This window comes from Piliocolobus tephrosceles, chromosome 18, assembly GCF_002776525.5.
Source record: "Piliocolobus tephrosceles isolate RC106 chromosome 18, ASM277652v3, whole genome shotgun sequence".
Lineage (NCBI taxonomy): Eukaryota > Metazoa > Chordata > Mammalia > Primates > Cercopithecidae > Piliocolobus > Piliocolobus tephrosceles.
Genome location: NC_045451.1, coordinates 14576156 through 14593372, shown reverse-complemented (window position 1 = coordinate 14593372; position 17217 = coordinate 14576156). Strand labels below are relative to the sequence as shown.

Genomic DNA, 17217 nt, shown 5'->3' with positions numbered 1-17217 from the left:
ATCTTATAACGGTGTTATTGTCTCTTCCAAAGGGAATATAAATGGGTCTTGGGTGTAGAGTTAGATAAAAAGGTTGAGGTTGGTGAAATAAGATTAGTTATATCTTGTAAATGATACAACTGAAAGCATAAGAACCGAGAAGGTACCAACAGATTCACATAGTATCTACTTATCCACACATCTATCTGTCTATCTATCTTTATATTTAGAGAACAAAAGGAACATATGCTTTGTTACTTGGGATTACCTTTATTTTGAAAAGGTACTTATTTATAAGCCAACAATGTCATTGTTCCATAGTTTACATTTGATCCATCATAGCCTCTTTATAGCTTCATGTTTATTGGTTGATTTGAACCTTCCACCTGCTCCCCTTGTACTGTTAGTTTAGAGGGAGTAACAGACCTGCAGTTACTAGCCCCCAGGTCCTGCACCGTGGTTTGCCTTGAGTGCACCCTGCCTGCACCGCACCCTGCCTGCACCATTGGAAGAAGTCCCTTTATCAGTCACTCTTCAAATGACCTAAACTGAGGATGCCGCTTGTTTCCTTCCAGGATGCTCAAGGACGCAGGGAATCATCAGAGGCTTTCCCTCGGAGGGATGACTTAATCTGACATATAAACACTTCTGCTGTTGTGCTGAGAATAGATGGGGGAGTGGATTGAAGGATCAAAGGTTTAACTACATTAGTTAGGAGGCTGTTACCATAACCTGGAGTCACTTAGACAGCATAACTGCAGAGGTCATGAGATATTGTCAGATTCTGGGTATTTATTTGCGAGGGCTGCAACAGGGTTTTTTTTTTTTAAATGTAGAGGTAAGGAGTGTGGAAAAAATACAATCAGTGAGGACACCAAAATTTTTTTATCTGAGAACATGGAGGCATCCAATTTCAAGCAGTTGGAATGGGTGAAATTATAAAAGCTAGATTTGAGTACAAAATTTTGAGCTAACTATAAGACATAGTATGTTGGAAATGACTCTATTACATTCAAGAAGAGATCTATGTATCACATTCCTGTCCGTATAGTCAATTGCTGAAACATAAGGAAAAATACACATGAAATACGTTGATTAGTAATAGAAGAGGTGACATCTGTACTCTAATGATGACTTCTCCCATTTTTAAAAGAGGTGCAAGCATATAGAGTAGCCATAAGTTATCTATTAAACTGAGTAGATTGCATACAAAATTGATAAAATGAAACTAATAATTTTATGTTGGCCTTAGCCCTGACATACTCTCAATATTTAAATAGTGCTATGACAGAATATTCATGATGAATTTTTGTGTGATTTTTCATTATTAACAGTAAAAATTAGATTTTAACTCGTCTGAGATTTTAGAAACATCTGTGTTAACTTTTCTACATTGCTTGCTTTTGAACTCACACAAGAGGCAACCACAGGAGCATTCTGAACATTAAAACATTCAGAATGGCATGTCACCCAGCACTGCAGGGACAGTGTATTTCAAAGGAATTACGCTGAATGAAAAAAGCCAATTTCATAAGGAAATTCTTATGATTGAATTTATGTAGCATTTCTGAAATGACAAGATTATATTTCTGGAGAACAGATTAACAGCTGCCAGGGTTTAGAAAATGGGGCCCCCCGTTCTATCTCTCTTTGTTGGCCTCACGGTCTTAGGCTCATTTTCTTCCACATAACGGGCAGCATGACTACTGATATCTTTGTAGTGGCACCGTTCACAATTTCAACACCAGAGAAATTATCCCTTCCCTTGGTGCTTAACAAAGATTTACCACTACAATGGCCCCATGTGAGTCACAGTTGCACATCGCAACTAGTTAAGTGTGGCTTCCAGAAAGATGACGGGTTGACAGTACCTTCTAGAACCATATGTTTAACATATGGGTAAGATCCTGGGCCAAAGATTCTGTTTCTAAGACTAGAGAGAAATGCTGGGCAGGGAAAATAATAGAAGCAATATGTGAGCATTTATTTAACTTCGTGTTTATAAGTGTAAAATCTAGAGTCAGATTAGCTTCCTCCCGGCCCAAGAGCCCTGGTTTCAGTGCTTCCCATCAAAGTGAGCTTGGGTCAATTAATTACATTCTCTGCCTCAAAATTTATTATTCTAAAATTGAAATAGGGATAGAGTTTCTAGGAACATTGTTGAGATGGGAAATATGTATAAACCACATTGAATGGTGCCTGGTACTCATAAATTGTGAAAAAATTATTAGCTTTTGTTATTATAAGCACAGCTCCAATTTGTCCTACACGCTGTTGAATACTGATTAAAATACGAATGTCCCATGCCACAATTTTATTTGCATGACTCAAACAAAAACAGAAAAAAAAAAAAAACCCTACACACTTATTTAAGTACATGTAAAAATATTCAAATTCAATGGAATTCATATAAATGTTTACTTTTAAAAAAATAGATTCTTTCTTTACTTGCCCAAGCATAAAAGAGATATCAAGGGAAAATAATCTTAACTAATATCCAATAAGATAAAAAATTTGTTATGACACATTTGTAGATGAGAAACATACAGTAAGTCAGTTTGTTATAAATTTTAAAGAGTATTGATCTATAATTATGTTATAGCGGTGATTATAAGCAATTCTATGAAATTATAAATCCAGTATGATCCAAAGTACTAAAAAATATAAATAGAAAAAACACATGATGGGAAATATTTCAAAATGTTAACTTGCTTGCTTGCTACTTTCATCTGAGGAAACAATGACATTTTCACTATACTTATATATTATACTTTCAAATTTTTTACAACTATACATTATTTAATATAAAGAAATGCATAAAAAATTAAATCTGAAATGTTTTCTCACAACCTACAGGATGTCAAACATTTTTATACAATTTACTAGTACTTTATTCTTTCCATAATCCAGATATTTCATGAAAGACTTTTACTTCGATCATTCATTAGAGAATAATAATTATTCCCGGTATCTTATTCAGGGCAGAAATGAATACAGGGAATTGTCTAAAGAAATCATCAGGAAGGGTTTGCAGGAGCCAGCTCTTTGTGACACACCAGAGAAGCCATGGCCCGAGGCTGCCACTGAAGTAGATGATAAGAAGCAGCAGCAGGGTGGGGACAACTGCTTCTTATGTCCAGAGGATGGATGTCCGTAATTTCAATTCAAAATCAGAGAGCCACAGCCATCCCTGCTGCAACTCAGCACTCAGAGAGATGCTGAAGGGGTCCTAATGTACTTTTTTGGGTCATTGAGGGAATGTTTGTTTACATTTTTCTTCCAAAAGCTTGCTATATTGCAGTTAAGTTTTACATTATTATTTTTAATGATAGCCTTTATATAAGCAAACTCATGAGTATTATTCCAGTATAGATCTATATACAGAGAAAATCACAGCATATTACAGTCAATATCAGAAATTGGAATATAATACATGTACAGTAGAATGAAGATTCCATCAAGTAATTGTGTCTTAAATGACAGGAGTTAGAGCAAATTTAAAAAAATATGTAGTTACATCATTTATTTAGTTCAAAAGTTAATAAATTAGCTCTTCTTTGAAATATGGTGTATTAATAATTTTTCTCAGATATTCCTTTACCTTTAATATATATGTAGATTTTGTCATATTCTGCCTCTCTCTTCTGCAATTTTCTCTGTCTGTATTAGCTTCATTCTCTTCATAGAATACACCAGGAAAAACATAGGGAGCTTTTAATTTTCTCAGTATTTCGATTTTAATTTCTCAGTATTCTTCATCATTAATATCCCCATTAGACTTCTCACAGTATTCCCTTTTTCTTCAGGTAGCTTTATCACATTTAGTATATTCTTAGTTTTCCCATATATGCAGTGTCATTCTATGTATAGTGCCTTTTCCAGAAAGTAAACTCGACCCTAAGGCAGCTGAATTCTCACCTTCCGCACTAAACTTGCATGGTGTCGCATACTAATTGAAAGACTACCTGCCCTCCATCAAAATGCAGCATTTCTTCAACACCTTCCTAACTTTGGACTGAAAGCAATATGGCGAACAGTCCACTGATTTTCGTGATTGATTTGGCTGGTTGATCAAGTGTAAAGGTGGCTGTCTCCTTCTCCCTTCATCACTTCATGTGTACACATGAGGTCAAGAGAAAGGAAAGCTTTTCCATAAACAAGTTCTGTTCCTCAGTCACTGGTCTTGACAACTTCTATCTCTTTCCAAAGCCTCCAAATATATTCTCATCAATCATGAATTGGCATAAATGCATTCCTATTTCATCTTACATATAATTTCAAAGATATTTTAAATTACCTACATACCTTTATCTTCACTTTCTTCCTTCGGGGAGGCACAACTCTGCTGCCTTATATTATGATATAAGATAGGCTAATTTCTGATTTTTAATGTGATGCCTAGGAATAGCAACATTCAAAACTGATTTATTAACATCTTCCTTCAAAAGTTCCACAATAAAATTCATGGATATTTATACATACTTAAATAACTACTAAGATAAATGAACTTTCAATCATTCTTTGTATGTTTACTCATAAAAGTATTTTAGTCTACTAGCAGTTCTATCAACTGCATTTATATGTAGCATCATTGAATCTGGTTTCTAAAAATTGCTTTTGTTTCAATAACATTGTCGTTTCCATCCCATAAATAGTTGGATTATTTTCTGATAAATTTTATATGACCTCATTTCAATACTGTAAACTTTTTAAGTCTAAAATACAGTTGTGTTCATATCATTTATATAGGTCAATAACAATAAAAAGGTGTATTGACTGCCCACCAGGCACTATTCTAGGTACTGATTTTATATTTATTTAAAAGTATTTTCCAGACTGTAGCAATGTTGATAAATTACTTTTATAATAGAAAATATTCTTACACTATTCTCGTAGTTCCTAGGCATTATAAAAGTAGTGTCATATGTCATTATTGCATTGATTAATTTTATTTTTGCTTTACTTCTCATCTTTATGTCACTATTATAAATTAGAAATTGGCAGTTAATTGATGTCACCCTACTTTTTCACAGGAGATTTTCATTCCACTAAATAGATGCTAAATCTATACAGCCAAGAATTATTTCTACATTGTTCTATTTATTATAGCTTGTGCAGAATTTTAATTACTACACAGAATGCAGATTTTCCCAAGGGCATCCACTGTGGAAAATGTTTTAAATGTAATCACAATAGATCTTCTTATCCTTATTACTTAAAACATCCATCATTAACACTTCAGGTTTTCCTGAAATACTATTCCTTCCAAATCTCATTTTAGAAAAGTCATGCATGAAGAGAACAATAATAAATTGAGCCCCCCAAAAATTTAGTTAAAAGTTATGAAGACACTTTCATAGTCTGCCACTTACCATTGTCCCTGCAAGCCAAGGACATTTTTTATTATTTTACAGTTACCTAATTTATAGTTTATAATATAGGAAAGTTCATTTATTCTCTAACTATATGAGCCTTAACTATCTTAGAGATTTTTCTTTTGATTTACCCCAGAAATTAAATACATTTCAGGGAGAATGAAGAATGAAATAGAGAAATAAAGGGAGTCTGAAAATTCAGAAAATAAAAGTATAGTTTGGGTAAAACAACTCTAACAATATTATCATGAGTCATCAATCTTTTAAAATAACAATGATAACTCATGGTAAAGTTCTATTTTTTTCTCATAAGGCTACTTTGAAGTACAAACACAAGCAGAAATAGTAACAGAAATAAGCAGTAATGGAATGTACCCATTTTATTAAATGCTAATGACAAATATGCTTACAACGGGCAGATGTACGCTGTAAAAAAAAAAAGTGGTTATTTTCTAAGATTATTAGATTTAAAGTTTCTGAAAGCCATCCTAACGTCTATAACTGCATTAAATATTAAATTTTAAGATTTTTCCTGACTATGGAAAAGACGTGCAGAATCTATCCAGAACATGTAGTATTACAGGGTTAATGACCTTGAGTGGGAGAGCAACCAACATCCACAAGTTTGTCATTAAAGACAAATACTTTCAAGTTTTAAAAAATAAATTATTCTTCCTTTTCTTATTTATTAGCTATCTTTTGCAAAAACTACAAGTCATCTGATGAATTAGTTAATTTATTTTAATGAGGTCTATACAATAATCTGCGAAAGACAAAACCCCATTATGCACCATGACATCCTAAGCAGAAATGATATTCTTCATGACAGCAATCTAGTAATCAAGCCTTGGAAGGCTTTAGCTTGGAAATTTGTTTGATTTCTTCTGGTTATGAACATTTTCAATTAAATATAAAGATGTTTTTGCTTCACATGGTGGTTTTAAATTGGCATTTCATCATTTTATATATTACTGGTACTGGCTCTGGGTTATTTAGCATTTATTAATAATTTCCATTTTGACCTTTCCCAAGTTTTGCTATTTATTAGGTATTTTTGCACTATTGCAGAGATGACTGAGCAGAATTGGGGAATTTTTTTTAATCCCTTTTAAAAACTCCATACTTTATTTTTACATTGACCTTTAAAGTTGGGATATAGCTAAGATCTGAAAGTTCTGTTCAAAAAACTACCCTGCTGGAACATCCGGCTACCCCAAAAGTTCAAAACAGATTGGCCAGCCAAATGCTGAAAGCAAAGAAAAACTGGAAGGCAGTGGTGAGAATGAAGAAAGGAAGGGAGAGATGTCAGGAGGCAGAAGGCTGTTTGGATATTCACCATGACTATTTAATTTGTAAATCATTACTGACAGTGAGGAGCAGGCAACATACTGGGTGTAAATACATTCCGTTTGATGGAAAGTGATTTCTGAACACGTCTGGATATATTTGGAGAAGAGACATTTTATTTTTCCATTTCCATTAAATATTATCCATTCCCCCTTGAATGAATAATTCCATTTTCATTTAGTTAATTTCATAAAACAGTTCAACTTTGTTACAGGTTAAAATCTGAGGGATCTTCAAGTTTTAAAGATGCAGTCACTGATTGTTTTATGTTTGATGTTTGGTTCAGACTTTAAGTCCTAATGTCAGAACTCACATTATAGCTCAAAGAGTCAAAGTTGTCTGACATGACGTCAGAAATACTGTAATAACTTTACTTCAGTGGACAATAAAAGCCACAAACAGGACCAATTGCTTTGTGTTCTGCTGAATTTTAGAAAATAGTCAAGTAACACTTATTTCCATTTGAAAATTTTCCTGATTGCTAACGTTTTACCAAAGCCTTGACTGTTCATTACCTGTGTTTTTTAATATTCAACAGCATTTCCTTTTTCTGTATTAAAGTGTCATCCAATGAAATAGATAAAAACTCCTTTTTTAATCAGGCAACAAAGTGTAGTTGATTATATACAACAGAACAGTTTCATGTTTATAGAGCTCTTTCAAATAAAAAGCCACCATTGACTGAGATAAACTATAGTGTAGGTTTACACTGTGTGTAAGTAAATACATGTGTGTCAATAAAGTTGCTTATAACATGATGGCTGGTACTGAAGAATTCAACTTTTGTCAAAAAGCTATATTTTAATTTTAATCCAATTTACACTCTTTCTTCCCCTACCCTTAAATGATGAAGAATATATCTTTAGTTAAAGTTAGAAATAAGGCGTTGAACCGTGACTGGTTATAAAGGCAAGACTATGAAACATACAGGCAGTAGCTTTTGGAAAACTTGTAACTATTTATTTATATTGATCCTGGGTTTCAAAATGGAATCCTCCTCACTTTTATAGAGTCTTCTGCCAGGTGTGGTGCTAGGAACTAAGGACGACACAGATACGAATCACTTGAGTTACATGTGGCACTTCTGTTATTAAAACTGCCTCAGAGCCACAGTCATTGTCCAGCAATATTTTCTCTATTATGAAAGGATTTAATGTTGGGTATCAACTTTGGGAAAAGAACGTGTGGAGGAAGGGAAGAGTCATATCTATTTCCGTGCATTAAGTGTCATAATGTTAGAACTGGAATCTAATGTTCTTTGCCATCACAGTTGTGTTTTCTATTTTAGAAATAATTTACTAGGGTGAAATTCACAGAACGTAAAATTAACCATTTTAAAATGAACGATTGTCATTTAGCATGTTCACAATATTGTGCAATGACCATCTCTCTCTAGTTGAAACGTATTTCCATAACACTTAGTAAAACTCTTTTAGAAGTTTCTCTCCATCCTCCCTCTCTATACTCTAACAATGCCCAATCTGAGTTATGTCTCCTGGGATTTATATTTCATATACATAGAATCTTACAACATGCATCCTGTTTGTGTCTGGCTTCTTTCACTAAGCATAATGCATTGGAGAATTTTCTGCCTAAGAACACACCTATTCATTGCTAAATAATGCTCATCCTCAAAATATTGGAGTGAACAGAACAGAAGATATTGGTTCAGATAAACCTGGGCTAAATCCTTAAATTTTTAATTACAGTACTTGAAATATACTGTATATTATTCCACTTTTCTGGGCCTTGTATTAATTCACACAATCTAGGAATAAATATAGGATAAATTTGAGCAATAAATGACTTAGTGTAGAATGTATAAAATTTGAGTAATAAATGGCTTAAAACATAACAGGTCCTTAGCTGACATCTGTTCCATTAGCAGAATGTCTGTTGTAGCAGAAATAAAATTGTATCCTCTTCACAATTCCATTATTTCATTGATATTTCCTGAAAAATATGTGTGTCAATACCTATTTCTATGTAAATAAGTAAACGATAATATCACTTTTTTGATTTGTCAATCTTATTATTTTGATTTCTTATCTATGAAGATACCCTTACATTTTTACTTCTTTTTTTTTTTTTTTTTTTTTTTTCTGGAACTGATTTTTTATTTTTTTATTTTTTTATTTATTTATTTATTTTATTTTTTATTTATTTATTTATTTATTTTTTATACTTTAAGTTCTAGGGTACATGTGCATAACGTGCAGGTTACATATGTATACATGTGCCATGTTGGTGTGCTGCACCCATCAACTCGTCAGCACCCATCAATTCATCATTTATATCAGGTATAACTCCCCAATGCAATCCCTCCCCCCTCCCCCCTCCCCATGATAGGCCAAAAGCAACGGCAGCAAAAGCCAAAATTGACAAATGGGATCTCATTAAACTAAAGAGCTTCTGCACAGCAAAAGAAACTACCATCAGAGTGAACAGGCAACCTACAGAATGGGAGAAAATTTTTGCAATCTACTCATCTGACAAAGGGCTCATTTCCAGAATCTACAAAGAACTCAAACAAATATACAAGAAAAAAACAAACAACCCCATCCAAAAGTGGGGAAAGGATATGAACAGACATTTCTCAAAAGAAGACATTCATACAGCCAACAGACACATGAAAAAATGCTCATCATCACTGGCCATCAGAGAAATGCAAATCAAAACCACAATGAGATACCATCTCACACCAGTTAGAATGGCAATCATTAAAAAATCAGGAAACAATAGGTGTTGGAGAGGATGTGGAGAAATAGGAACACTTTTACACTGTTGGTGGGATTGTAAACTAGTTCAACCATTATGGAAAACAGTATGGCGATTCCTCAAGGATCTAGAACTAGATGTACCATATGACCCAGCCATCCCACTACTGGGTATATACCCAAAGGATTATAAATTATGCTACTACAAAGACACATGCACACGTATGTTTATTGCGGCACTATTCACAATAGCAAAGACTTGGAATCAACCCAAATGTCCATCAGTGACAGACTGGATTAAGAAAATGTGGCACATATACACCATGGAATACTATGCAGCCATAAAAAACGATGAGTTTGCGTCCTTTGTAGGGACATGGATGCAGCTGGAAACCATCATTCTTAGCAAACTATCACAAGAAGAGAAAACCAAACACCGCATGTTCTCACTCATAGGTGGGAACTGAACAATGAGCTCACTTGGACTCGGGAAGGGGAACATCACACACTGGGGCCTAACATTTTTACTTCTTAAATTTTAGTAAAAAAATAGATTGATGAAATTTCCTTTTAAAAATCACATATCTGTGTTTGGTTTGCGGTCCACTTTGTCTGAATTGTAATAATTTTGTTCATTCTGATTCATAAGATTTATGTTAATAGTGATAAAGTTCTTCCTTGGAAGACACTGTTTCCTAAGGACAGAAATTTTAACAAAGTAAAGCTACATTGGGTCACAAGGCAGTTTCTGATTTACATAGAGATAATTATTCAAAATTACACACACAGTAAAACTGCTTTTAGCCAAGCTAAAGAAAACGTCTGCTTTATAGGCTTATTACACAAAGGAGAACACGGTTTTACTTTTATTAAGTGCAGACCTGATCTTTGGTCTTGAGTATGAATGTGGTCAAGTCTCAGCCTCAGTGTTATTCACCATATTCCAGAAGTAAAAACTCTAAATATAGACGTGATAGCGAAGAACAAACTACTTAATTACCTGTCCTTATCAAATGGAGCTTGTCACTAACTATAAAGCAAGATGAGAGTTAAAAAAAAAAAAAAAATCAGCAACTGCTTTTTGGAAATTGTAAATAAATCTCCCTCCCTCCCAACTCTCCCGACCCCCCCATGTCCAGGTGTTAGTTCTCATGGTTGATTTTGTTTTTGCTGGATGCTTCCCTTGTTAAATTGTATGTGTATTGTTTCTTTTATCTAATCACTGCATCTATTTTAATTCATTTACTAGTTGATGACCCTTAAATTTGTAGAAATTTTAGCTGTTCTATCTATATCTTCCACATGACAATTTTTAAAATAAGTTTTATCTGAAATTTGTCAGAAGTTCATGAGAAAGAAATATCTCATTTTATACCATTGTATATGATTTTATTATTATCCTTCCTTAAGGAAGATCTCTCTCACACACGTGTACACACACACACACACACACACACACACAAGCTTGGAAAGAGCAAAATCGAGATGCGTTACTGATTAGTAAACTAGAAAGTGAAACGCAATTTCTCTATTAGCATGGTTCCATACTATCAGTGCTCAAGATATCTTTTCTATAAAATGTCATTCCTCTGGGATGAATGACCACCCATAATCCAATTATATTTCAAAGTCACAGTTTCTTTTAAAGTATTTAATAGGTTGATTTTTAAAGCTGAGGAATAGTTATGGAAAATGTTTACTGTTAGCCTTTACTCAAACTACACAGCTCGAGATTTAGTTTCTAAAATAAAAGTAACACCATGTAATTTTACTGTATAAAGTTAGTAATATAAATAAAGTGTGTGATAAATCTTCCATATGTATGCTCCACATGCGTGCATATTAGAATATGTTAATTTTCTCCCCTAGAAGAATATTTTATATATTCTACATCATGCTTCATTAAATTATGTGTAATGATAAAGTATATGTACATTTTATAAATTACACTTCAAAGGAAGATTATGCTAAAACTCAAACATCTGCATGCTTATTATTGCAGTCATCACCTATCCAAAATGTATTTAAAGGTTAGTTTTCTAATATAATTCCACAGCTAGGAGTTTAAGGTCATTGTAATGCTAGAGTTGAAAAAAAAAGTCTTCCAGTCTTGACAGCTGCAAAGGAAAGAGAAAGGAAAAAGCTAATTTAAATCTTATATAAATACACATTAAAATAAAATAAATGGTTTGGGGGATGGTATATAAGAAACAAAATCAGTTTTGATACACCAAGTTAGGAGAAAAAAAAATCAAAAAGAATGCAGCTGTCATTTTGAATTATAGCCAAATTATGTTCTCTTCTCACTTTGAAAAAAACTACCAAAGCAAGAAGAGTGTGATGTGAGTCTGAAATGCCGAGAATTAGAGGTGAGAATTATCAAAGTTCCATAAAATTGGGGTTATCTAACATTTTAAAGCATGTGCAAAGGACTATCTTAATATCAGAACTTGAAGAAAAATACTGCTACTGTATTCTAATTTTCCTTAAATTATGGATTCTAGATTTTAATTTCCAGGGCATTGTACAGCTGCATCCATTACTGAACCTTATTATAATTATGAGAGGAAAAAATGCTCTGTCAACAATTTTCTGTATGTGATGAGGCACTTATATTCTGATGTCTGGTTACCTTCTGCTTGTTAACCTCGTCGTGGAGGGCCTCTTGCAGACAGCACCAACCAAATGCAATCCACAGTAATTACTATAATTCAGCGGAGATATGTAGTCACTTGAGGCTGACCGTTTTACCCCCACAATCAACCTTCTGCAACTCAAGGAAAACACAAACATGGCCGGGCTCCGACAAATTAGGCATGAACAAATGTTTCACATTAACTGAGTTAAAGGACCTTGCTGAAAATTACAAGGGCTGCTTAGGAAAGCAACGAGTCCCATTATGGAAGTAATAGGTCTCAAAGCAAGCAGCTTGTTAGAGATTCATCTATAGCTGCAGGATGTAGACACCTTAGCAAAAGCGTCTCTGACCTGGACACTTTTAGACTCTGGGATGGGGATGGAAACAGTCCTCTCTGGGAGATGTCATCAAAATCAGAAGCTGGAGACAGCTCTCCTGAAATGTAACTAGAAAGTACAATGCTGCTTTTGCACTATCTCAAGCAATTTTACCACGAAAAATGTGAAAGAAAACAACCCTACACTTCACTCTGAGTTTAAAATCTCTCCATCTTCTGGCAATACCTGATTTGAATTCATAGACTGCACATTACAGGCTATGTGTGGACATTTACACCTGCAACAGGAATTATTTCCACATAACAATAAATAGGCCTGAGATATGAGTACTTCCAAATCAGTGTCTTTATGGAATATATTATTTCAATATGCATTTTCCTCTCCTCCCTCTTCATTGGGATGTGGGTTAGAGGTTCCTATTCTTCAAACATGAATGAGGCTGAGCAGCACTCCATTTACCTCTTTCTTCCCCCTGCTTTAGTGATAATGTAATTCATTGGAAATGCTGCTTCAACTATGCTTTGTAATATTTTCTAACAGCTTACTTTACTCTGAAAGAGTGCACAGATTTATTCAAGTTCATTCTGTGGTGAAAAAAAAATAAAATTGAAGTTGAGAGAGCAGAATAAAAGATATGGATAACATTCCCACATAAATACGTTGTTGATAAAGGAGTTTAACAGAAAAAGGAGTCAGCAGGGGCCTGGACCATGCACCACCATTATAAAATATAAGGCAACTCACCACCACCACCCTGCGTTTTGCAGGTATCCATTAAGGGAATCTTTTTGTGTAAATAAATGGCCTGTAAATTCAAGCTTTTTACTTTTTATTTTTTGTAGTTTGACTTTAAAATGTTCCTGTTTGATATCTTGTATCTTGCACTAACCATGTATTTGTAATGGTGACTAAATTTTTAAAAACGGTAAAATGGAGAAAAAAAGAATTGATTATATAATTGATCACAATTTTATCAGTTCCTCATTGGACATAGGTTATATAGTCTATACTTGAGAATCTCTCTCTTTTTTTCTTTAGATCTGTGTATCATCTTAAGTAAGCAAAACCACCCAGTTTCTCTTCCTTCTCTCAACTGTTTTTAAAGAAAAATTCTTCATATGAAGAGATTCATGAACTGCATTGAATTTATGTGTCAAAGTTTGAATAATGTTCATAAATATAGTTAATGTAAATACACAACATAGCTATAAGTTTAAATAAACAGCCCACAACTAAACTGATAACTATAAAATATACTAATAGTAATTTATTATTAGAAATCAAACATAAGAGTAATTAAAAATTGTGACATACTCAAAGCACACTGGTGATGCCCAAATACTAAAATTGCCACTATCCTGAGCCTGAATTTCTAGGAAGAAAAATCCAACTTTCTTAATAGAATATTGAAGTTGAAAAGTATCTGGTAACATACCAATTTCTACTATAAAACACTTGTTTAGAGTCTAACCGGTTAGTAGCCTTTATTGGTACATAAAATTGTAACTCTATGGAATTGTACATTGTTAAATGCTAAGAATTAGGGAAGGGATTTGCACTTTAGATGACTTTTGGGTCATCTTTGAGACACGCAATATACTTTCAGAATCAATGTATGTACAAACCGTGGAATCTTTGGATAATTGTTGTAACTTTGAAGCAGTTACTTTTACATCAGGTAAAAATAACCACTTGGTTGTTTCTACTTATCACGTCTATTTAAAAAAATGCAAAAACAGTTAGTTTTGTTACACTATTAAATCTCCCTAAGATGGGTTATTTCTTTCATTCAGGTGTGCTTTCATTCCCCTTTGTGAAACATTGCCATTTATTTTATAAGTAATACACATTTTCTGTTAAAGATAAGTGTGTATATTTTAGGCTCGTTACTGTTATTGCCAGATTCATTATCAAACTGGTTACTGTTTGTTTGTAAAATTATTCAATTGTACATTTCCCAACTCCATAACCAGCAACCATTCTGAATTTTCCATTGTTTTGTTTTTGTTTTTCATTTCTGAAAGATTTTTGTAGATGTCTGGCATTCTACAAAAATAATATACATATTTACAGTTTTAGTTTCCTATTTGCAATATTTGAAGCAATTATTTCAGTTTTATATTTGTAATTATATTTTAGATAACATTTCAATAAAAGTTAAATCAATGGGCATTAATATCTTTTGTTTTTTTTTTTTTAAAGACCACAAAGATTTAATTTAAAATCACAGTGTCTCAGCTGGAATGCCCCGTCCATAGGGGGCACTCTTGCAAATTAAAAGTTCCTCAAGGGGCCCCTCCAGGCCCAGCTGCAAGCGGTGAGCAGGGCCCAGCTGGGGGTCTGGCTGGCCCCTGGCCCCTCCATGTGATTCCGGAGAGGAGGACCAGCTCTCAGGTGCTAGCTGGGACAGGTTCTGCCACTGGTGCTGCTTCTACAGGCTCCTTCTGCACCAGCGTGGGCTCATCCTCACCATCCCGGGGAGAGTAGACCAGAACCTTGTCTAAGATGCCGAACTCCTGGGCCTCCATGGGGCTCATGTAGCGGTCCCTCTCCATGGCGGACTCGATCACCTGCAGGCTCTGTTTGGTGTGCTTGGCATAGATGTTATAGAGTTGCTTCTTGAGCTTCATGATCTCCTCTGCCTGGATGGCAATGTCTGTGGCTTGGCCCCGGGCGCCTCCTGAGGGCTGGTGGATCATGATACGGGAGTTGGGGAGCGAGTGGCGCACGCCCGGGCTGCCGGCGGCGAGAAGCCAGGAGCCCATGCTGGCGCCCTGGCCCACGGACCAGGTGCAGATAGGGTCGAGGATGTGCTGCATCGTGTCGTGGATGGCCAGGCCCGCAGTCACCACACCACCAGGGCTGTTGGTGTACATGTGGATGGGCTTCTTGTTGCTCTCGGACTGCAGGAAGAGGAGCTGTGCGATAACAAGGCTGGCAACGCTGTCATCGATCGGGCCCATGACGCACACGATGCGCTCCCGCAGCAGCCGCGAGTAGATGTCATAGGCGCGCTCGCCGCGACCCCTCTGCTCCACCACGATGGGCATGAGCGGGAGAGCCCGGGCCGCTGTTGCGTGCAGGCTCCGCTGCAGGGCCAGCCCGTTTTGGGGTGTCCGCTGTGGCGGCCGCTGCGCTGGAAAGTGAGCGGCGAGGCGAGGCCCCAGCGCGGGGTACCTGCATGCCGCAATGGGCATTAATGTCTTATTCCTGACTTTATATTCCATTATTTAAAATTATCTTCTTTGCTGTTATGTATTGTATAACTTATTGAGGAAATATTTATTAATTTCTATATTTTAGTGAGGTTGCTAAACATCTTAAAAGGTTGTTTGAGAAATAATACATGCATTTCAGAACTTTCTGTAATATTTTTTTCTAACATTTTAACATGGTAAAACACATCAGTGAAGTTTAAATTTTGAATTATTCTTACATGCATGGAATGACGATAACAAGATTAATTTTGGAGAAATGATGAGCTCATTTTCATTTGCATGTGGGACATTTGGATATGTCAGCCAGAGAACCTAATTTTTGTGCAGGAGGAGAAAGTGTGTAGTTAGGAAAAATGGGCATATGTTAAAATTAGACCTACAGTAAACTTTTAAATATGTCATTTATGTACATATATTCATGTAATTTCAACATGCTATTTATATTTAGATCATTTCTATGTTTTAAACTCTACTATTCCAAGGAAAAATTCAGAAATCACACAATTTTATTCTCTCTTATCACTGGAGTAAATGTATGCAATTTAGATTCCACTGCCTCAGATCCACCTGCATCACTCTTTGATTCAAAGATGAAGACTTTAAGTAAGAGTGAGGGAGCATTAGTTGGAGCAGTAGTAGTTTCAGCAATATGGTCTGAGAACACTTCTCATTAAATCCACTTTAATCTCTTCCCTGGAGATATTTCTCTTCTTGTATCCCATGAACCCCTCGTCCCCACACAGCGAGTACATTAAGGTAAATATAGTTCATAGAGAAATTCTGTGTCTAGTGAATTTTTTCTTGCAGTAAATGATAATGATGATGATGATGATGAATTTTTTAAAGCTAAACTTAAACTCAGTTTCTATCTATCTAAAGTTATCTTGCTCTTTCTCTTATTCTCTAAGAATTTCTCTAGCCAGCACCCTATAAAGAGTGTGTGACTACTCACCTTTTTCATTTTTATTTTGGCTGCCACTCTTTGGCGTGTAACAGACTTTAGTTAAACTCCCATTGATGCAGATAGGCAGGCCAGCCCCAAAGTTGGGGCTTAGACCAGGAGGGTGCTTAACTTTTGCCAGGAAAGAGTTCAAGGGTGAGCTGATGTTAAACAGCAATCTTTCATTGAACCGGAGCTACCTCTTGCAGAGCAGGGCTAACTCATAGGCGATGCACACAGAGCAGCAGTTGTGCACTTGTGGGCTGTTGGCAACTGTATTTACACCCACTTATATCCACTGTTACTTACATGCAAATTAAAGGGTGGGTTAATGCAAATTACAGAGCAGGATATTCAGAATTTTCTAGGAAAAGGGCAGTAATTTCTGGGTTTATAAACTGTCATGATGTTGGCGGAAGTGTCTTATGCTAATGAGCAATGAGGGCGGCTAGGGGTCATTTTTGTTGCCATCTGTTTGGTTTGACCGTTTTTTTCACTTCATCCTTCAGGACCAGGAAATAATAAGTTCTGCCAGCCTCCCACCTCACTCCCCCTTCAGAGATTAGATACTCCTCCTCAAACTTAAGGGGGCTGTGGAACAGCAGAGGTCTATCTTCTCTAATTTTTTTTCTTCTGGGTTTATAGCATAGCCCCTGCTTAGGATT

At 35.3% G+C, this 17217-nt stretch overlaps 1 protein-coding gene across 1 annotated transcript; it reads right to left on the bottom strand.

Moving 5' to 3' along the window:
• Nucleotides 1–14716: 14716 nt before the first annotated feature.
• LOC111550683 (ATP-dependent Clp protease proteolytic subunit, mitochondrial) lies at nucleotides 14717–15591 on the bottom strand. Its single transcript, XM_023224196.3, has one exon. The coding sequence runs from the start codon at nucleotides 15589–15591 to the stop codon at nucleotides 14785–14787; it is 807 nt and encodes a 268-aa protein (XP_023079964.1). The 3' UTR covers nucleotides 14717–14784.
• Nucleotides 15592–17217: the final 1626 nt, after the last annotated feature.